Raw genomic sequence first — 19,288 nt, forward strand, 5'->3', positions numbered from 1 at the left:
TTTACGTGGCAGCTATTGCTAGCGTTTTCTGAGACAGCGCTCGGTCAGTCAATAGGAAGGAACGATTTAGTCATCCGCTTTCTTAGAGGAGCTAGGAAGCTGAATCCTCCCAGACCTCCTTCAGTCCCTATATGGGACCTCGCGACGGTTTTGGAGGCCATGAAAGGTTCCCCTTTCGAGCCTATCCAAATGATTAGCCTCAAGCGTCTGTCGTTCAAGACAGTGTTCTTGTTGGCTCTCGCTTCAGTGAAGCGTGTGGGTGACCTGCACGCGCTCTCGGTGAGCTCGTCGTGCTTGGAGTTTGGGCCTAATGACTCAAGGGTCATACTCAGACCTAGGCACGGTTATGTGCCGAAATCCCTCAACACGCCGTTTCGGGCTCAGGTTATTGCCCTGTCTGCCCTGTCGGTGTCAGGAGAGAATGGAGACTCGAATCTTCTTTGCCCTGTTAGGGCTTTAAGAGCTTATGTGTCTCGCTCCGCTGTCTTTAGACGGACTGAGCAGCTGTTTGTCTCGTTCAGTGGACGTTCCAAAGGAATGGCTGTTTCGAGACAGAGCCTATCCAGATGGATAGTTGACGCCATAGCATTAGCTTACGCTTCCAGGGGCCTTCAGTGCCCACTGGGCGTCAGAGCACACTCCACAAGAGGCGTCGCCTCGTCGTGGGCGTGGTCTACTGGGATCTCCTTGCAGGATATATGTATGGCGGCAGGTTGGGCCTCGCCGTCTACATTTATCAGGTTCTATAACCTGGAGGTTCCCGCCTTGCAATCAAGGCTGCTGTCAGTATAGTCGAATCAGGGCCCTGATTGGAACTCTGAGATCGCAAACGTTATGCGCTGCCGACTGTTATATGGGCAGTATTTCATAAGACCCGCATTACCACATTGGTCAGGCCTTGCCTAGACTGTGTGATGTCATATTGCCGCGTCTACGGACGCTGCTAGATATGGGACGGAGGGTCCCCCCCCCTCCTGTCCTGGACTCTCTGTGAGTCCCTCGGGTGACTGTGCACTGTAAATCCTGGGCGTTGCTTCCAGGTTTATTGGTGTGTGATCCCTGCGCGCACGGCGCTTTACATGGGGTTCCCGTAGCGTCTTAGCTAAGACGCAGTACAAGAGAACTCTCGTAAGAGAACGTACTCGGTTACTAATGTAACCTTGGCTCTCTCTAGAAGAGGGAACGAGTACTGCGTTCTCTGCCGTGCGTACGATTCACTCTGGTTCACTTAGGCGATGAAATAAATCAGGTGAGTCAGCCTTTTCGAGCTCCCTTTATAGGGCTAGGCCACACCCGTTTCGGCGGGAAGTTTCATGAAGCGAAGCGCCCTTATTGGTCTGATGTTGTATCAGCCTGCGCTCGATAGGCTTGTGCAGTTGCCGCAGAGCAGCCAATGAGCGAGCGAGCCGTCTCGCCTATGCCTGTGTGCTGCTGCAAATACGCTTTACAATAATTCAAAATTAAGGATAATTTTTTGCTTCAGTATTTCGTGAAAAGAGACTTTTCCCGTAGCGTCTTAGCTAAGACGCAGTACTCGTTCCCTCTTCTAGAGAGAATCGAGGTTACGTTAGTAACCGAGTATGTTTTGAATCATATAAACATGAATTTTTCCCTAAGCGTTACACATTAAAGAATCACTCTGTCTAGGCAAAGTTATATGTAATTTTCACCATATGAGCAGCTGAAGTATTTAAACAAGTTAAGTTTTACCAATGTGATGTTATATAGGTATAACTGAGATCAAAAACTTAATTAGTTTCAGATAGTTGCCAAGCCAATATTTCTCTTTTTCGTTTAGTTTAATTTCATGTAAAAAATAAATAAATAAACTTGGAAAAATATTCATAAAAAAGTATAATAGTAAGTCAATGATATACTGATATAACACAAGTATATATTTAGTAACTTTTTTTCAATTTTAGTTTTAGTTAACTACAAATATCTTGTTATAATGGATGATAAACAGCTTTATGACATTTTATGAAAATAATTAGATGACTAACTTATAAGACTAAGCAGTTTATGCAACCTAAAATAATTTATAAAAATGTATTAAAACTACACAGGAGTTAAAATATTAATAATAATAATTATAAAAATAATAATGACAAAAACACAGCAAAAATACTATAAAATTACAATAAAATTAAAGTGAATAAAAAACTAAAAAAATATAAAAAATAAAATATTAATGAATTGTATATAGAAATAGCAAAAAAAAAAAGAAGAAACTTTTATTGTTTTTTTAACACACCACATTAAGTGTGGTTTGTTGTTACAAACTGACGGAGAAACATAATCATTGTGATAATTTGCATCTATCTGACCCATAACAGGAGATTCACTCCTTCGTCTTCACACACACACACACACACACACACACACACACACACACACACACACACACACACACACACACACACACACACACACGTTTGTTTTTATGTAAAGTGTGTTCATCCCATAGGCGTAATGGTTTTTATACTGTACAAACTGTATATTCTATGGCCCTACACCAACCCTACACCTAACCCTCAAAGGAAACTTTGTGCATTTTTACTTTCTCAAAAAAACTCATTCTGTATGATTTATAAGCTTTTTGAAAAATGGGGACATGGGTTATGTCCTCATAAGTCACCCTCTCCTTGTAATACCTGTGTCATACCATGTCATTATACAGAGTTGTGTCCTGATATGATACAAAAACAAGAGCACACACACACACACACACACTCACACACACACACACACACACACACACACACACACACACACACACACACACACACACACACACACACACACACACACACACACACACACACACACACACACACACTCACACACACACAGTCTTATCAGCGGTGGTTCACCTCCATGACAGCAGTCTGTCAGCCATTAAACTCCTGATATCAGGAGAACAGATATCCAGGGCCGGTCAGAGCCAGTCTAACCTAAAGAAGAAGCAGCAAAATCATCCTAAAAACAAGCTTTGAGTCAACTGCCCTTCATCCCCTAAAATAAAGCAGTTTTATGACACGCTCGTTAGTCCTCCTCTCTCGGGCGATGTTGTTTGGTTTGCGGGGCGTATCGTTTCTGACCCGCTCACAACAAAAGTGTGCCAATCTATCAAAGAAAAGCTTCAACGATCGATGGCTTGAAGTGATAATTGCACGATTGCCTTCTTCCTCTTGCAGAGAAAGTGGCAGAATATATATCAGCGTGTTTGCGTGTGTTAAAATGTCAGATGGTAATCATCAGTCGAGTGGAATAATGATGAAGATCTCGTGTCTTAATTAAAGTTTCACCTCGTGAGTGGCATGCGGCTGTATTTTTAGGCACGCGTCGGCCCCCTCACTGCCCTGGCTGCTTTTCTCCAAATCCATCCCTAGAGTACGAGAGGGAGAGAGAGAGAGAGAGAGAGAGAGAGAGAAGAGCTACTGCTTCAGCATGCATCCAATACTTGCACTTTTACTGCATTCACTAAAATGTGCACAAAGCATGAAATACTGGAGCCCTAAATGCAATGCAGTGCACTCGACTTGACCTGCTGCTTACAATGATGCAAATGAACAAATGTTCCAAAAATAATTTATACCCTAGCAACCACATAGCAACAGCATACCAACCATTCAGATCCAGCCAGAACACAGTTGCATCTGAGAAACCCCAAACTTTCAACTTTATCTATTTAAAATGTCAAACTTTAAACTACTTCACATTTTGAGGCTAGCAATTAAAGCTGTTAAAAAAGAAAAGATGTGAAATCTAGACCAGTGGTTTTCAACCTGTGGGCCGCGGCCTCCTACTGGGTCGCGGTGGTATTGCATGTGAGCCGCCAATTACTATTAAAAGAAATAATAATATTGTTAATATATGCAAAAATGTCTAAGTTATAACATAATAACATCATTTCATATATATAATTATATAACAAAAAATAAATATTAAAATGTAACTCCAGGTTCACACACTGTCTGTGATGCATCTTTTTTCCGAGCCCATGTTAACGGATCAGAGCGTTCACACCCGGTAAAATAAAAACATGCGAAAATAATTAATATCTAGCACATGTGCATAGAGAGAGTTTTGAGTGCACAGGACGCGTTTGGTTTAGTAACAGAGCAAAGGAAATCTGTGTGCGAGCAGAGAGATTCACGCTCGCGCATTATATTAATGTGCTTTCGCGTTACAATAACGCACTCTCACTGCTGCTTCTAAACTGTATACGCACTGCAGACGGAGTACGTGTGAACCTGTATAATAAATAACAAATCTATTTCAACACCTGAAGGCACTGCTACAATTAATGAGCTCTATGAACAATGCATGGCAAAAATGAAAAAAAATTCCCTGCGCACAGGATTTATTTATTTATATTTTTGCCCTAAGTCTAAAAATGTTGTTACACCTTTACTTAGTGATTATTTTGACTTATGTCTGTTCTAGAGACGTTACAACTTTTGATAACTTGAATTGGTTTTCTTTTGGAAATATGTTTCAAATTCATCCTGAATGCATTTATGACTTTAAAGCATATCTGTGAAATTGCAAAATTGATCAAAGAAATCGCGATTTTTTTTTTGTCCATATCGCACTGCTATAGTTCATTCAATAAAGACAGTTAACAATCTAGCTTCTAAGAACTAAGTTATTAACCCAACAATAGCGGGGTCAGTTAATTTTTTTTGCAGTGGGCCGCACAAACATATGTGTTTGGTTGTGTGGGCCGCGAGTTGAAAAAGTTTGGGAACCACTGATTTAGACGTTGCCAGTAATTCATGATCCTGCAATGGAAAGGTCATCAGTAAGTTATAATGAATTATTACAACGCCATAACATAAACAATGACAAATATTTTAATATTGTATAAAATTTGACTAAATAATTGTAATAAATACTTTTTGTATTGAATAAAACATGCATATACAATGTTTTTAATGTATTGTGTGTATATATAAATTAATACAAAATGAAAATGAAAAATGGAAGTTGAGAATTTTTTTATGATATAATAGCTGTTCATAATAATAATAATAATAATAATAATAATAATAATAATAATAATAATAATAATAATAATAATAATAGTGGATGTTGAGAAATAAGTAGATAATGGTAATTTAAAAAAAGATGGAAGAAGTTGTTATTTAATAGCTGTTAAAATAATACTAAGAAATATATATAATAATATATATATATATATATATATATATATATATATATATAAATATATAAAAATATATAAAGAATAAATTCAAAATGGAAGAACCTGATAAAACACTATGATATAGTAGATGTTAAAAATAATCAAATAAATAAATTCAAGATGAAAGTTGAAAAAAAAAATTATCATGATATATTAGCTGTTAAAAACTTTAATAGAATAAGTTGAGAAAAATATTATATTGTCTGGTAAAAATAAGTAAATAAATAAATAAAAATACATTTAGATAAATGCATGTTAGTAGCCATTATGCAATGATATTTTTACTAGCTTCTTCCATAACAAAACTGTAAGAGCATCTCAGTGATATATGAAAATTACACCGATGTGGCCAGATGAAGGTGTCTTATTAAAGGCAGGATAATTATGCTTTTTACCTTTTGGAAGTGCTTTAAAATGCTTTAATGACTGAGCACACAGTCTCGGCATGTGATTATGTTTCAGACTTGTGAAATATTCCCCGCAGTCGGAGGGATGTTTAACTTCGACAGACGCTATTAATTCTCCATATTTAACCCAAATTGTTGAATATTCTGAAGAGAAACATCTGGAGAAATCCGCCTCAGCCAGATTTCCTAGAAAATAATCAGCGTTTCATCAGCGCAAGGGGTCAGGCATCCAAACAATCCTGGTCTTCTCTATTATTTATCACACGTTAGAATTGCAGCATGACCCGGGGCTAAAACCTGTTTTATGAAACCTAAGCGAGCTGGATGTGGAACAGAAAACAGCGTTTGTGAGAATCACAATCAAAACAGGATGTTCTCTCGCTGTGAAGCTCCTGTAAACTGATGTCATGTGTAACGTGATTAACAAACAGAGCTGAACGCACGTCTGCCAGACCACAAGCAGCACAATAAGAGAAAGATTTCAGGTTATGTTCAAATGAATGTATGTGGAGCACAGGTCTGATGTTTTCAGCACTGAGAGTGTTTAAAAGCAACAGATGTGTATGAATTTTGGATTTTATTCATCTGGAGGGTTTAAAACCAGACATCTGGAGATTTTTTTTTTTCTGGTAAAGAATGAAAAAAATGTTGGTTAGATATAAAGATGTCTAAATGATCTTTTAGAAATAGGAGTAGTCTACTCTGGCGAAAAATTTAGGTTCTAAATATGTTTTCCAGATATTTGGTTGTTTTGATATTTCTAAGCTGTTAAAATGTCCTGATTTTTTTCTTTCTTTCTTTTTTATTTTTTTTGGTGATCAAGTTAAATATTACAAAAACATTTCTAACAATGTTTTAATAACTTTATTTTTACCCGACACACAACATTCTGTGAATATTTATTTTAAATTTTTTTCAATAGGATAAAAAAGTCCAGTTTTTCACGAATAGAACATTTTTAAAGGTCTCAAAAATGTATTTTGTTTTGTTTTTCAAAAATACATTATTTGAATGTATATCTTTAATGGTCCAAGAATCTTAAAATGTACTTATTGATGTGATTATAACATTATTGGAAGTTTCTCAACATTCTCCTAACTTTTACAACGAAAGTGTTTTTTGGGGGGGGGGGGGGTTATTTATTTTTTTATAAATATATTTATTTACATTAAAAAAGTTAAAATGTCCAGTTGTTCTATTGTAATTATAATTCTATTTAAAAAGTTTTTAGGGAAGTCGTGGCCTGGTGGTTAGAGAATCGGACTCCCAATCGAAAGGTTGTGAGTTCGAGTCCCGGGAGTGCATGTACAGTTCTCTCAATACCATGACTGAGGTGCCCTTGAGCAAGGCATTAAACCCCCAACTGCTCCCCGGGCGCCGCAGCATAAATGGCTGCCCACTGCTGTGTGTGTGTGTGTTCACTGCTCTGTGTGTGTGCACTTTGGATGGGTTAAATGCAGATCACAAATTCTGAGTATGGGTCACCATACTTGGCGGAATGTCACTTCACTCACTTACAAACAAAACTAATGTTTTTACATTCTACGATATTTCACCCAGCATTCATTTTCACCATTTATTTTTAACTTTCTAAGAACTTACTAAGAACCTTAAAATATGTCCAGCATTTAATTAATATTAAAGTTTACAACAAAAAGTTAAAGGAGCCGTATGTAGGATTGTGGCCAAAACTGGTACTGCAATCACTACCAGGATCGAGCAGAAATGTAGGCTGCTTCAATGAGCTTCCAATGGCAAGTGACGAACAGACGTACACAGTAAGTTTTTTTCTGTTAATTATGTTTATGCTTCATGAGAGATATATTTTGATAAGTAATTATGTATTTAAAAATTTTACTAATTGTCATTAGTTAATAATAATCGTAAAGATGTATGCTCGTATGTGACAGTATAATCGTAAAGATGTATGCTCGTATGTGACAGTATAATCGTAAAGATTTATGCTCGTATGTTACAGTATGTATGTGACAGTATAATCGTTAAGATTTATGCTCGTATGTGACAGTATAATCGTAAAGATTTATGCTCGTATGTGACAGTATAATCGTAAAGATTTATGCTGGTATGTGACAGTATAATCGTAAAGATGTATGCTCGTATGTGACAGTATAATCGTAAAGATTTATGCTCGTATGTGACAGTATAATCGTAAAGATGTATGCTCGTATGTGACAGTATAATCGTAAAGATTTATGCTCGTATGTGACAGTATAATCGTAAAGATTTATGCTGGTATGTGACAGTATAATCGTAAAGATGTATGCTCGTATGTGACAGTATAATCGTAAAGATGTATGCTCGTATGTGACAGTATAATCGTAAAGATTTATGCTCGTATGTGACAGCATAATCGTAAAGATGTATGCTCGTATGTGACAGTATAATCGTAAAGATTTATGCTCGTATGTGACAGTATAATCGTAAAGATGTATGCTCGTATGTGACAGTATAATCGTAAAGATGTATGCTCGTATGTGACAGTATAATCGTAAAGATGTATGCTCGTATGTGACAGTATAATCGTAAAGATGTATGCTCGTATGTGACAGTATAATCGTAAAGATTTATGCTCGTATGTGACAGTATAATCGTAAAGATGTATGCTCGTATGTGACAGTATAATCGTAAAGGTTTATGCTCGTATGTGACAGTATAATCGTAAAGATTTATGCTCGTATGTGACAGTATAATCGTAAAGATTTATCCTTGTATGTGACAGTATAATCGTAAAGATTTATGCTCGTATGTGACAGTATAATCGTAAAGATTTATGCTCGTATGTGACAGTATAATCGTAAAGATTTATGTTCGTATGTGACAGTATAATCGTAAAGATTTATGCTCGTATGTGACAGTATAATCGTAAAGATTTATGCTCGTATGTGACAGTATAATCGTAAAGATTTATGCTCGTATGTGACAGTATAATCGTAAAGATTTATCCTTGTTTGTGACAGTATAATCGTAAAGATTTATGCTCGTATGTGACAGTATAATCGTAAAGATTTATGCTCGTATGTGACAGTATAATTGTAAAGATTTATGTTCGTATGTGACAGTATAATCGTAAAGATTTATGCTCGTATGTGACAGTATAATCGTAAAGATGTATGCTCGTATGTGACAGTATAATCGTAAAGATTTATGCTCATGTGTGACAGTATAATCGTAAATATTTATGCTCGTATGTGACAGTATAATTGTAAAGATTTATGTTTGTATGTGACAGTATAATCGTAAAGATTTATGCTTGTACGTGACAGACAGAATGGTAGCTGTTAGTCTAACTTGTAACGTTATGTATCTGTCATCAGTTCCATCAGAAAATATTGTTAGAGTAACTAAATTATATCAGCAATGGTCATACAGGTCAACTTGCAGCATGTGTAACTTAGTCCACGATATACGTGAAGAACAAATGACGAATCATTTTTACTGAGGTAACATTAGGCTACTGTCTCAATTACGTTTCAAATTGCCATAATGGGCGTGCTAATGTTTTTTTCCTCAGCGTCTCAGCATAATCACAGAGAAAAGGGCTCCTATAATGAATTGCTAATGTTAGCATACGTCCATGTGAGCTAACGTTATGTTACTTTGCACAAACATGCATAACTTTGTTCGACTGTCATGAATATATGAAATGTCCATTGACATCAAGTACAAGTTAGCCAAGCATAGATGAATCTTACCTATGGAAGCAGAATAGTCTCAAATATAATTCACGCAAAAAACATGATTCACACATGCGTAGACAATTTTACATGCATGAAACCTAATTCACGTACACACAAAAAATATCCACGTGCGTGAAAAAAAAATATATTCACAAAAAGCAATTCACATGCGCAAAATAAAATTATATACTCGTAAAATACATTTCACAAATGCAAAACACAATTCGTAGATATACAACTGTGCACAAAAACCTTTGAATGTTTAAAATGTATGAGTGTATCCTTGCATTTGAATGTGCAAATCGTCATTCACGTACGAATCACCTTAGATATGTGTGTGTGTGTGTGTGTGTTTTTGAGACTTTCCTGGCAGCATAACACTCGTAACACAGAGCAGTCGTACTCTTTAGCCAATCAGATTTAAGCTTATCAATCGACCAATCAGTATCATGTGAGGGCGGGCCTACCTGCATGTTACGTCATCAGCTTTCGACCAGTTCATGGCTGAGCAGAGGTAAGTGCAGTTAATCGTTCATTTCTGTTTAGAAGTTAGAGATCAGTTGAAGCAATAGTTTATTAACTGCTGTTTATTAACAGCATTACAACATGCTTTTGAACATTTCTTTAATACTTAAATGTCCAGTATTTCTTTTCATTATTACAATGTTAATGAAAAGTTATAACTTTATTTTAACCAGAAATACATTATATGTACGCTTATTTTAAATATTCCAAGAACATTAAAATGTCCAGTTTGTCTTGTCATGATTATAACATCACAAAAATGTTTCTAATAAAATTTTCTATTAACTTCTTCAACTCGCTTACAATGATCTTTAAACATTTACTATTAATATTCAAAGAATGTCCAGTCTCCTTTCCTTATAAAGAGTTATTTAAATGTTACAAATTAATTTCTTACAAAGTTCTAACTTTTTCACCTCACATACAACACACTTTGAACTTTTATTTCTAATACTCTTAAGAATGTTGAAATGTCCTTTTTTTGTCATGATTAAAATGTTTTCACTAATATTTTATGAATATTTTTAAAATGTCAGGTTTTTCTAGCATGATTACACATTCTCATAACTTCGCTTTCACAGAAGATACGTTCTTGAAACAATTTGTTTTCCATATTGTAAGAACCTTAAAATGTCCAGGTGGAGAAAGCTTATGTTTTAAGCATCACCAACATAATTAATGTGGGTGGAGTTTGCTCCATACCCTGTATAAGCCAATGTTTAAATAGCACCACATGAGACAAATGAAGCAGAAGTCAATTCAGTTGTAAATTTTTAACAATCATACTATTCCTTTAACATTTTGTAAGTCATTTGATCAGACCGGTGTACACATATCAAACCGAAAATATGTTTTTAGTTGGATGTAATTAAAACAACACAGGTAAATACATAAAAAATCAGCAATATTGCTTCCAGCATCAAACAGCTGTTATTCCTTCAGCCGTGTGTGTTCATGCTCATTTCATTGGAAGGGGAAACACACATTTGAATCATAAAAGCAGCGGTTCAAACACTAAGATATCATAAACACTCATTGCATTTTCACTCAATTAACTCATAATCTGCAGTAAGTGTATATTACAGCATGTTGACTGCTCAAGCAGAAGCCTTTAATTTGGCATCCAAAAACGACCGGCGCTAATTGAGATTGAGAGTGAAAAAATCTTTATAGAAAATTAGAGCAAAACAAAGCATTGCATTGTCACTTTTTCCAGCTGACAGGCAATGTTCCCACAACGTTTTATAAAGGTTATGTAAATGTTGGAACAAAACGTTCTTTAAAAAATATTTTAGGAATATTCTTACGAAATTATATACATTCTAGTAATGCTGAGAGAAAACCTAGAACAACGTTCTTCATCGTTAACTTCTAATGACGTTACTTCTACTTGATGAATGTTTACATTAAGATCAAATGTTCTTAGAACCTCATTCCCAGAACATCCATATGATGTTATTTTTTTGCTAAATGTTTTTATAATGTTATCATAAGATTTATGGAAACGTCCTTACGACGTTATTTGGGCTTGATGAATGATCCCATTATTTTGAAAGAAAACGTTCTCAGAATAACATTTTGAGAACATACTCATGATTTTATTCATACTCGCTGAATGTTTTTGTTATTGTAACCTTTAAATCAAATTCTAATAACGGTTTTAGAATATTGCGGATAAACATTCAGAGAAGGTTATTTTGAGTAAGGTTTGCCGAATGTTGTACTAACATTATTGTTACATTTAAATTAAATTCTAGTAACGACATTTAATTTTATGAGGTTAGCAGAATGTTGTACTAAATAACATTGACAAAAAGTGTTAATGTTTTTAGAATGTTACGAATAAGAGAAAGATCTGTTTTGATAACTAAGGTTATTGTAGCCTTTAAAGTATGTTCTAATCGCAACAAGGAAACTGGACATTTTAACATCATATAAACATTTCAAATTAATGTTTTTTTTAATAACTTTTGTTGTTGTTGTTGTTATCTGGGTACATGCGATGATCGATCTCATCCCAGCTAAAAGAGAATGTTCTCAGAACGTTCTGGCAAGGTTTTCTCAAAGAATGTAACTAGAACGTTTGCTCAAAATGAACAATGTTCTCAAAACATTAGCACGAAAACATTATTTATAGTGTTCATGGAATGTTTTTCAAGTTGGATGTTCAGCTAACATTTTTTAAATGTTACTACTTGTTTCAGAATGTTCAGAGAAGATTTAAAAGTAACATCCCCATAATGTTTGCACGATGATGGAATGTTCACATAATCAATGACAAATGTTTTTAAAACTGGACGCTTTGAACATTCCGTAACATTTTCAGAACTTAATGGCAACGTTAGCAAACTTTTGTTAGTCGGGTTCTCAATGTGAAGCAGACAGAGAGCTGGTTTGAATGTCAGATTGACGTTCAACTCTTACTGTTCCTCGCAGCTCAAGTGTGATTTCCTTTGAGGAGAGATGTTTCATTGTTTCATTCGGATCACTTGGCTCAGTGTGTTTTATGTGAAGAGGTCGGCAGACATTTGAACCTGGGTGAATGATGAAACCACCCGCAATCAGACGCTTTTAAAGAAGCAAGAGCCCCGATCATGATTAGATGGTCATTGTTGTAGTCAGAGCAGTTGACATATTATCGCTCGGTGCCAGCGATGCTCTTAACTTTTCATTTTCCTGCAATAGTAATTGAATTCAGAATGTGGAATACTAAGGATATAAACAAACAACGATGATATGGTTCACAATTACCAACAGCTTGTGTTTTTGAATCAAATCTGCTAGTGTGAAAATGAGTCAGGAATGTGTTGCAGGGTAATATTAAAACAATGTTCTGGGTTTAATGTTATGAACAGCATCTCTGACATGTTGTTGATTCCCACAGATAATTATTTCAAAGAAATGTGTTTCTGAGAAACAAACCAAAATCATGATCACACTTTTACAAATATAGACAGAAGAATACAAGGAAAGATTCACATTATATCAAGGAATAGTTCACCCAAAACTGAAAATCTGTGCTCGCATTAGCTGTTTGGACTCTCGTTCTGACGGCACCCATTCACTGCAGAGCATCCGTTGACGAGACACTGATGCAATGCTACATTTCTTAGAATCTGATGAAGAAAAACTCAACTACATCTTGGATGGCCTGAGGGTAAATACATTTCCACCAACATTTTATTTATGGGCGAACGATTCCTTTAAGACAAGACTTTTGTGATAAAATTGTGCACTAACCTCGTCTGTGCAAGTTTTCTCTGTCTTTCTGAAGTGAAGCAGTGGTTTTTGTTTCTGTGGTCATCAAGAGTGTCTCTGCTTCATCCGTAATGAACCCTAAACAGTCCTTTAATTTACATAGTCATAGAGCAGATGGATTTCATCCAAAAATAAGAAACATCACAAGCTTTTACACAATGTTTATGGTCTGAATGGAGGAAGAAACAACACTTGGAAGAAAATAAAGCCAGTAAAATGGATTTTATATCAATTTAAAACATGTACATACTTTGTTGCATGAGCTTCAAAACAGTGTTATTTCAAAAGACTCTCAGATACATCATTTAGATTTTACTGCTATATTTAGTCAACATAAAATGACATTTACCATCCATTTGACAAAATATCGAAACAAATAATAATAAAAAAAATAATAATAATGATTAGATGGTTAAAGGTTGGTGTTTCATATCAGAATATCGATTAATGGTTAACAATGGGAAAAATATCATCGTATGTCAAGTTATTATATATATAAAAAAAAAAAGATCAAACATTTATTCTTTATACAATATGTACCGATGAATCATTCACAGTGATATTACACAAATGTTTTAAAAACATTAAATAGTTCATTTTAATTTCAAATCGACTTAAAAGTAGCTGGGCTTATAAAATAAGAATCAGTTTCTCTCTTTGCTGACAAATCACAGAATATATGTGCGCTCATATTTATAAAACATTCAGTATTCATAAAACAAATAAATACCAAGCTGATTTCACTAAAAACAAGTTCTAGGTGTATAGTGCACATACAGATCATTAGTGCATGTGAAAGTCTGCAAGCCGTGGGTTTGATCGCTCCACTTCAGCGCTCTGTTCGGTCTTCTCTGCAGTCTCTCTGGCCTGTAATGACAGGGAAGCACATTAGCACAGAATCACATCACCGGCCTCCAGAGCTAATGCCATCCACAGAACCCTGGACTTCATAAATCCTATTATTGAATAACATCTCAACATGAGAACTAACTTTCCTGCAGGGAGGATATTGAAAGCTCACAAACTACATTTGGAAGTCAGTCACGTTGTGTGTTTTAGGGCTGTTCTGTGTGAGAGGCGTCAGTGGAGATGTGATGTGATGTACAGTGTTTCCTCTGCTGATTGAAGCAGATGAAACGGCTGGAATATCAGCTAATTTATGCACTGCATTTAAATGAACAGCAAGTGAAACAATCCTCCAGCTGACAAAACCAGTTAGGATTCACAACATCAGTCTTGAGCTGTGAATTTCTGCCATCAGCTCAGATGTGAAACATATTGCAGATATTACAGTTTTTGTCATCATTTACACTCTGGTGCAGTCTCTACAGTTTTTCATTACCGAAAGAGATTGTGGAAGCTTGTTTATGCCACAGGATTAAAAATAAAAAGTTAATAGCAACTTTTTACCTTACAATTTTGAGTTTATATTTCATAATTCTGACTTTTTCTTCACAATTCTGAGAAATTGTGACATATAAAAAACATCTGAATTTGCATAATTCGGCATTTAAGCGGACAAGTGCAGTGCAACAAAGTTCAACATACTCAATTAAAACGTCATGCATGTCAAAATATCACCATCTTGGCAACTGGTCACAATAAACACAATAAACACAACCGATTATGAACGATTTACAAACGTAAAAGGTTTAAAAAAAAAACAGACGTTTATCACTGAAATGGATCTGTGAGTTAGGTCTTAAAGAGACACCAGACAACAAAAAGAGAAAATCACTCACTGTTCCTGACTTAGCAACTTTAGAAGCTCAGTAAATTTAATTTATACAATTTATACTGTGCATTGTTGTGAAAGCCCATTTCTGCCAATAATAAATAAATAATAAATAAATAAATACATTTTAATAAAAAACTGAACAAAAATGAGAGCTATAAGCTTGCAATTCTGAGAAGTCAGAATAAGGAGAGAAAACACTTTAATTACCTTTATGTTTTGTGCAGTGCAATCTCAGAATTGAGAGAAAGTCTAAATTATGAATTCATTCATCGCAATTCCAAGTTTTATTTTTTTTTTACTTCCGTTTACATCACACACTTTTTTACAATTCTCAGTATTTTCTCAGAATTCCAAGAAAAAACTGTCAGAATTGTGAAATTATAAATTACCTTTATTTTTTTATTCCTGGACAGAAAAAGCATTCATACGGTGTTTTATTTGACATTTGATTAATTTCTGTAGTGTTTTATACCTGAATCCAAAACCTACCTTAAAAAAAAACTCTCTTTATTTAGTTTGTATCTTTGCCCTGTTGTTTGTAATTTGTTTATTTATTTATTTTTTAACAACCAAAAAGTAGTTAAAATATAATAAGACATATTCATGGCTTTTTGCCATTGTCCCCCCATATGTAACTACTGTACATTTTGGTGTAAAATATAATATGGTAAATGACATTCCTTTTTATAAAAATAAATTCTGGAAATTACTGCCACATCATCAGTCATTCTGATATCAGAAAACGTCCTGCTTGTGCTTCTTTCATGTTGTGCCAAACCTTTAAGACTTACTTCAGTGAATCCCGAACAGAGAAATATTATAGATTATTTTGCCATTTTTTAGAGTCTGCCAGAACAGAGTGAACACTCTTAAATAATTCTCACAGAAGAAAGAAAGTCAAAATGATTAAGAATGACATGGCAGTGAGTAACTGAGGAGAAAAGTTTCAGTTTTATGCTACAAGAAGCAAAAAATCAGTATTCAATACATTTTTTAAACAGTTGTTTATAGTATGTACACGCATTGACATCTCCAGATGATTGCAAGCTTCCTGACGGGCAAAATAAACAGAGAACCCATGAGGAAGGACCCTGCTTCTGTCTGATCAGTAGTCTGTGAAGTTGTGGAGGAGGAGCAATAATTCACAGCCGTGATGGACTGGACTTTCATACGGGGAGGAATGAAAGAATCATGGGAAAGGGGAGGCGTTGTAAAATTGATTTGTGAGAAGAAAGTCCTACCTTGGCATTGTGATTTTGCATAGCACGAGTTCAACAGCTGAATAAAAGAGCGAAATAAAATCCATGGTGAGTGATGATCAAAGCCACACGACAGATTCATGCATCATCAAACGAGTCGTTTCTGCTGTGCACTATATTTTCATGCCACACCATCATATAGCTTTAAAAATATTATAATCCAATATTTTAAAAACAGAACTTTATTAGTATGTAACTCATTCAGAAATATTCTTGGTCTTTGTATTTTTTTTTCCTTTAAAAAATTTAATACGGTTTTAAATTATAATCAAGTTACTTTCGTATCATTGATATACCATTACATTACACATTTGAAAATATTTAGAATTAGATTTAATTTTTATATTTTCTGCTGTAACTTTAATTTTAGTTAAAGGTTTACGAATTTTGTTGTGTGCTTTTTTTGTCTTTTTTTTCAAATACAGTTTTTGTTTTCACATAGTTTTAGTTTTAATTCATTTAGTTTTAGACATTTTAATTCTTCAAGTTAACCTTACCTAAAATGAGAAATGCAGTTGAAATAAGTCAGTGTTTGTTATATTTAATTTCAGTTAATCTTTATTTTATTATTTAAGTAACCATTAGTTTGAGTTTTTTTAATATTTTATAGCATTTCATCATTACTGTAATAACATGTTATGATCTTATTTTTTGTTAAGTGTCCTCAATATCGCTTTTCAATGTTATTCTTAAAAAAAAAAAATTCTAAATCCTTAATGACATCATCTTCCAGGAAGTGACATCATTTTGGTAGGAAATAACATTATCAGTGGATCTGATCAATTCAGTTAAATTGTATGATGCTGGTTAGTGCCTCTCTCAACGTGATTGATCAAATCAAAATTTCAGTAGATTAAAATATGAAAAATCCCTTCAAAGTAGACATCCTGAAGTTAGCTAAATGTCAATCTAAATGAGCATTGACTAACTTCAGCTCTTTATGAACATCTGACCAGAGCACATTTCTGAACATCTTTTAAACCTTTTTATAGAAATACATCCTTAATTGCATTCATCATGTAGAGGTTACAGAGTTCAAAGCAGCAAGGACCCGAACATTAAGGTGAAATACCTCCTCATTGTGTTTCTCCAGCCTCTCCAGTTGTTCCCGCTGAGCTGCCTGGTGTTGCTCGCTTTCCTTGGACTGTTTCATGGCGAGCTGTCAATCAACGCCCATGTTAATTTACATAATTAGAAACATGCATTATATAAAAAAACAAGATTAGAGTCATTACCCTCTTTCTTTCTGTAAGAAACTTCCTTGTGTTTGTGCTGTTAAGCTCTCGAACTCTCCTGCAGAAACACTTCCCATTAGAAACAGTATTTGTGGAGTTAGATTATTGCTTATAACTTTTGACCAGTGGGTGACGCTGACTTAAAATTTGGTTTATATCATAAGGTGATGATGACATTGAAATCTGTTAAGTTTCATTGCAATACACCAAAGTGTTTCTAAAACACACACTTCGTTCCTCTTTGGCGTTATCCATTTATTGGTGGGGTTAAATTGAAATTATGTTTGTGAGGGTTTGTCAAATGATGGATGATATGAGGCAATTTATGAGTGGAATAATAAAAAATCAAAGGTCAATGAAGAGGTTCAAAATAGTGGAAAAGCATTTGGTTAACCTAGAAAATCAGTCCTCTACAAACACCCAATAATAGAAGATATATGAGTTAAACCCAAGGTAATGATAATTTTTGATCAGTAGGTGGTGCTGGCTTGAAATAGTGTGCACATCATAAGTGGGGGATGCCAATGAAAATTCCCAAGTTTTATTACAAAATTCCAAAGTGTTCCCAAAACACATCATCAGTTCCTCTTTGGCATTCTCATCAATTTATCGTTGCGTTAAAATCAAAGAATTCTGAAAATCTAATTATGTTTGTGAAGGGTTGTCTGATGGTGGACAATATGATGCAATTTATAGGAAAAGTAATGATTATTTTTGTATATATAGTGTAAAAACATCTGGTTGACCTAGAAAATTAATTTCTACAAACTCCCATTAATAAATAGAGAGAAGAATAATCCTTTTTTTTTAGGCTTTGAACAGTAGGTGGCTCTGGCTTGAAATTTTGTGGACATCATAAATTAATAATGACAATGATCATTCCTAAGTTTTATTACAATATACCAAAGTGTTTCCAAAACACACACTTAGTTCTGCTTTGGTGTTCTCATCAATTTGTTGTGTTGAAATCTAGCTTGTACTTGTTTGAACAATGCTTGAAACCTGGTATTATGAGCACTTTCTGTGTCTGCTTGCCTCTTTAAGATGAATCGCTTGATGTATTCCCTAATTGTAAGTCACTTTGGATTAAAGTGTCTGCTAAATGAATAAATGTAAATCAAAGAGTTATGAAAAATGGTCGGTGTAAAGACTAGAGATGTCAAGCAGAACAATTTAAATCCGGAGGTGTTTTTTTTTTTTTTTTTTTTTTTACCTTTACTCTTTTTATTTTGCCCCTACTTTACATGCTTAACATCAAAATATGCAATCATTTTAGAGATGGGTTTTAATTTCTCAGGGTCAAATGCAATGACACACAGTTTGGTATATCAAAAATAACTTCTTCACCAGGGTCTAAAAAATAACCTAATTAAAATGAATTAACTAATTAAAACGGTTCTGTTTGGACATTGCATTTCAATAATTATGCCTCAAAATGCACTTAGGAAAGTGAAACATACAAATTAACCTTGACTGTACGAGCTTTAAAATGAACTGCTGCCAAGCTTTTATTATTACCGTTCCCTCTCAGCCTTGTTCTTTATGCTTTTGTCTTGACTGATGGCTTTGCTGCTCTCCATCGAGGTCTTCGCTTGGTTGGTTCGCATGTCTTTATTTTGTCTGTAAGAGGAGGAAATACTTCAGTTTGTTTTTCATAATAAACACTGGTTTGCTCCATTATTTCAATAAAGTAGGTCTGTATTTATATGCATTTTCTGTGTCCACTGTGCAACTGTACAAACTACTACAAATGTTTAATTTATTAGTAGTTTGTACAGTTTGGAAATTAATGACACTGATTTAATTTAAATGGACATGACACAATCCTATAGAAGTGTGTGTGTGTGTGTAATGCCTAGTTAAATTATATTGTAGTAGGTGACATTTGAAGATACAGGGCTTTCTGCTTAAAGTTGTATTCTGTAAGTTTTGCCTCTTTGTCGCCACCTCTGTTTGAAA

General features: G+C 34.6%; 1 protein-coding gene across 5 annotated transcripts in view; it reads right to left on the reverse strand.

Moving 5' to 3' along the window:
- Positions 1 to 3,258: 3,258 nt before the first annotated feature.
- LOC132112367 (1-phosphatidylinositol 4,5-bisphosphate phosphodiesterase beta-4) overlaps positions 3,259 to 19,288 on the reverse strand; it is a 54,902-nt gene continuing 38,872 nt past the window's right edge. For 2 of the 5 annotated variants that reach the window (XM_059519818.1, XM_059519817.1), the window contains exons 32-35: positions 18,848 to 18,949; positions 17,330 to 17,387; positions 17,167 to 17,253; positions 13,648 to 13,964 (exon numbers count right to left, since the gene is read on the reverse strand). In XM_059519818.1, coding sequence (XP_059375801.1) covers positions 13,881 to 13,964; positions 17,167 to 17,253; positions 17,330 to 17,387; positions 18,848 to 18,949 — 331 coding nt within the window. In that variant the 3' untranslated portion in view covers positions 13,648 to 13,880. Of the gene's footprint in view, positions 3,389 to 13,079; positions 13,267 to 13,647; positions 13,965 to 16,076; positions 16,114 to 17,166; positions 17,254 to 17,329; positions 17,388 to 18,847; positions 18,950 to 19,288 lie in introns of those variants that run through there. The other 3 variants (XR_009424932.1, XR_009424931.1, XM_059519819.1) reach the window with 3 other exon arrangements.

This window comes from Carassius carassius, chromosome 32 (assembly GCF_963082965.1).
Source record: "Carassius carassius chromosome 32, fCarCar2.1, whole genome shotgun sequence".
Taxonomy (NCBI): domain Eukaryota; kingdom Metazoa; phylum Chordata; class Actinopteri; order Cypriniformes; family Cyprinidae; genus Carassius; species Carassius carassius.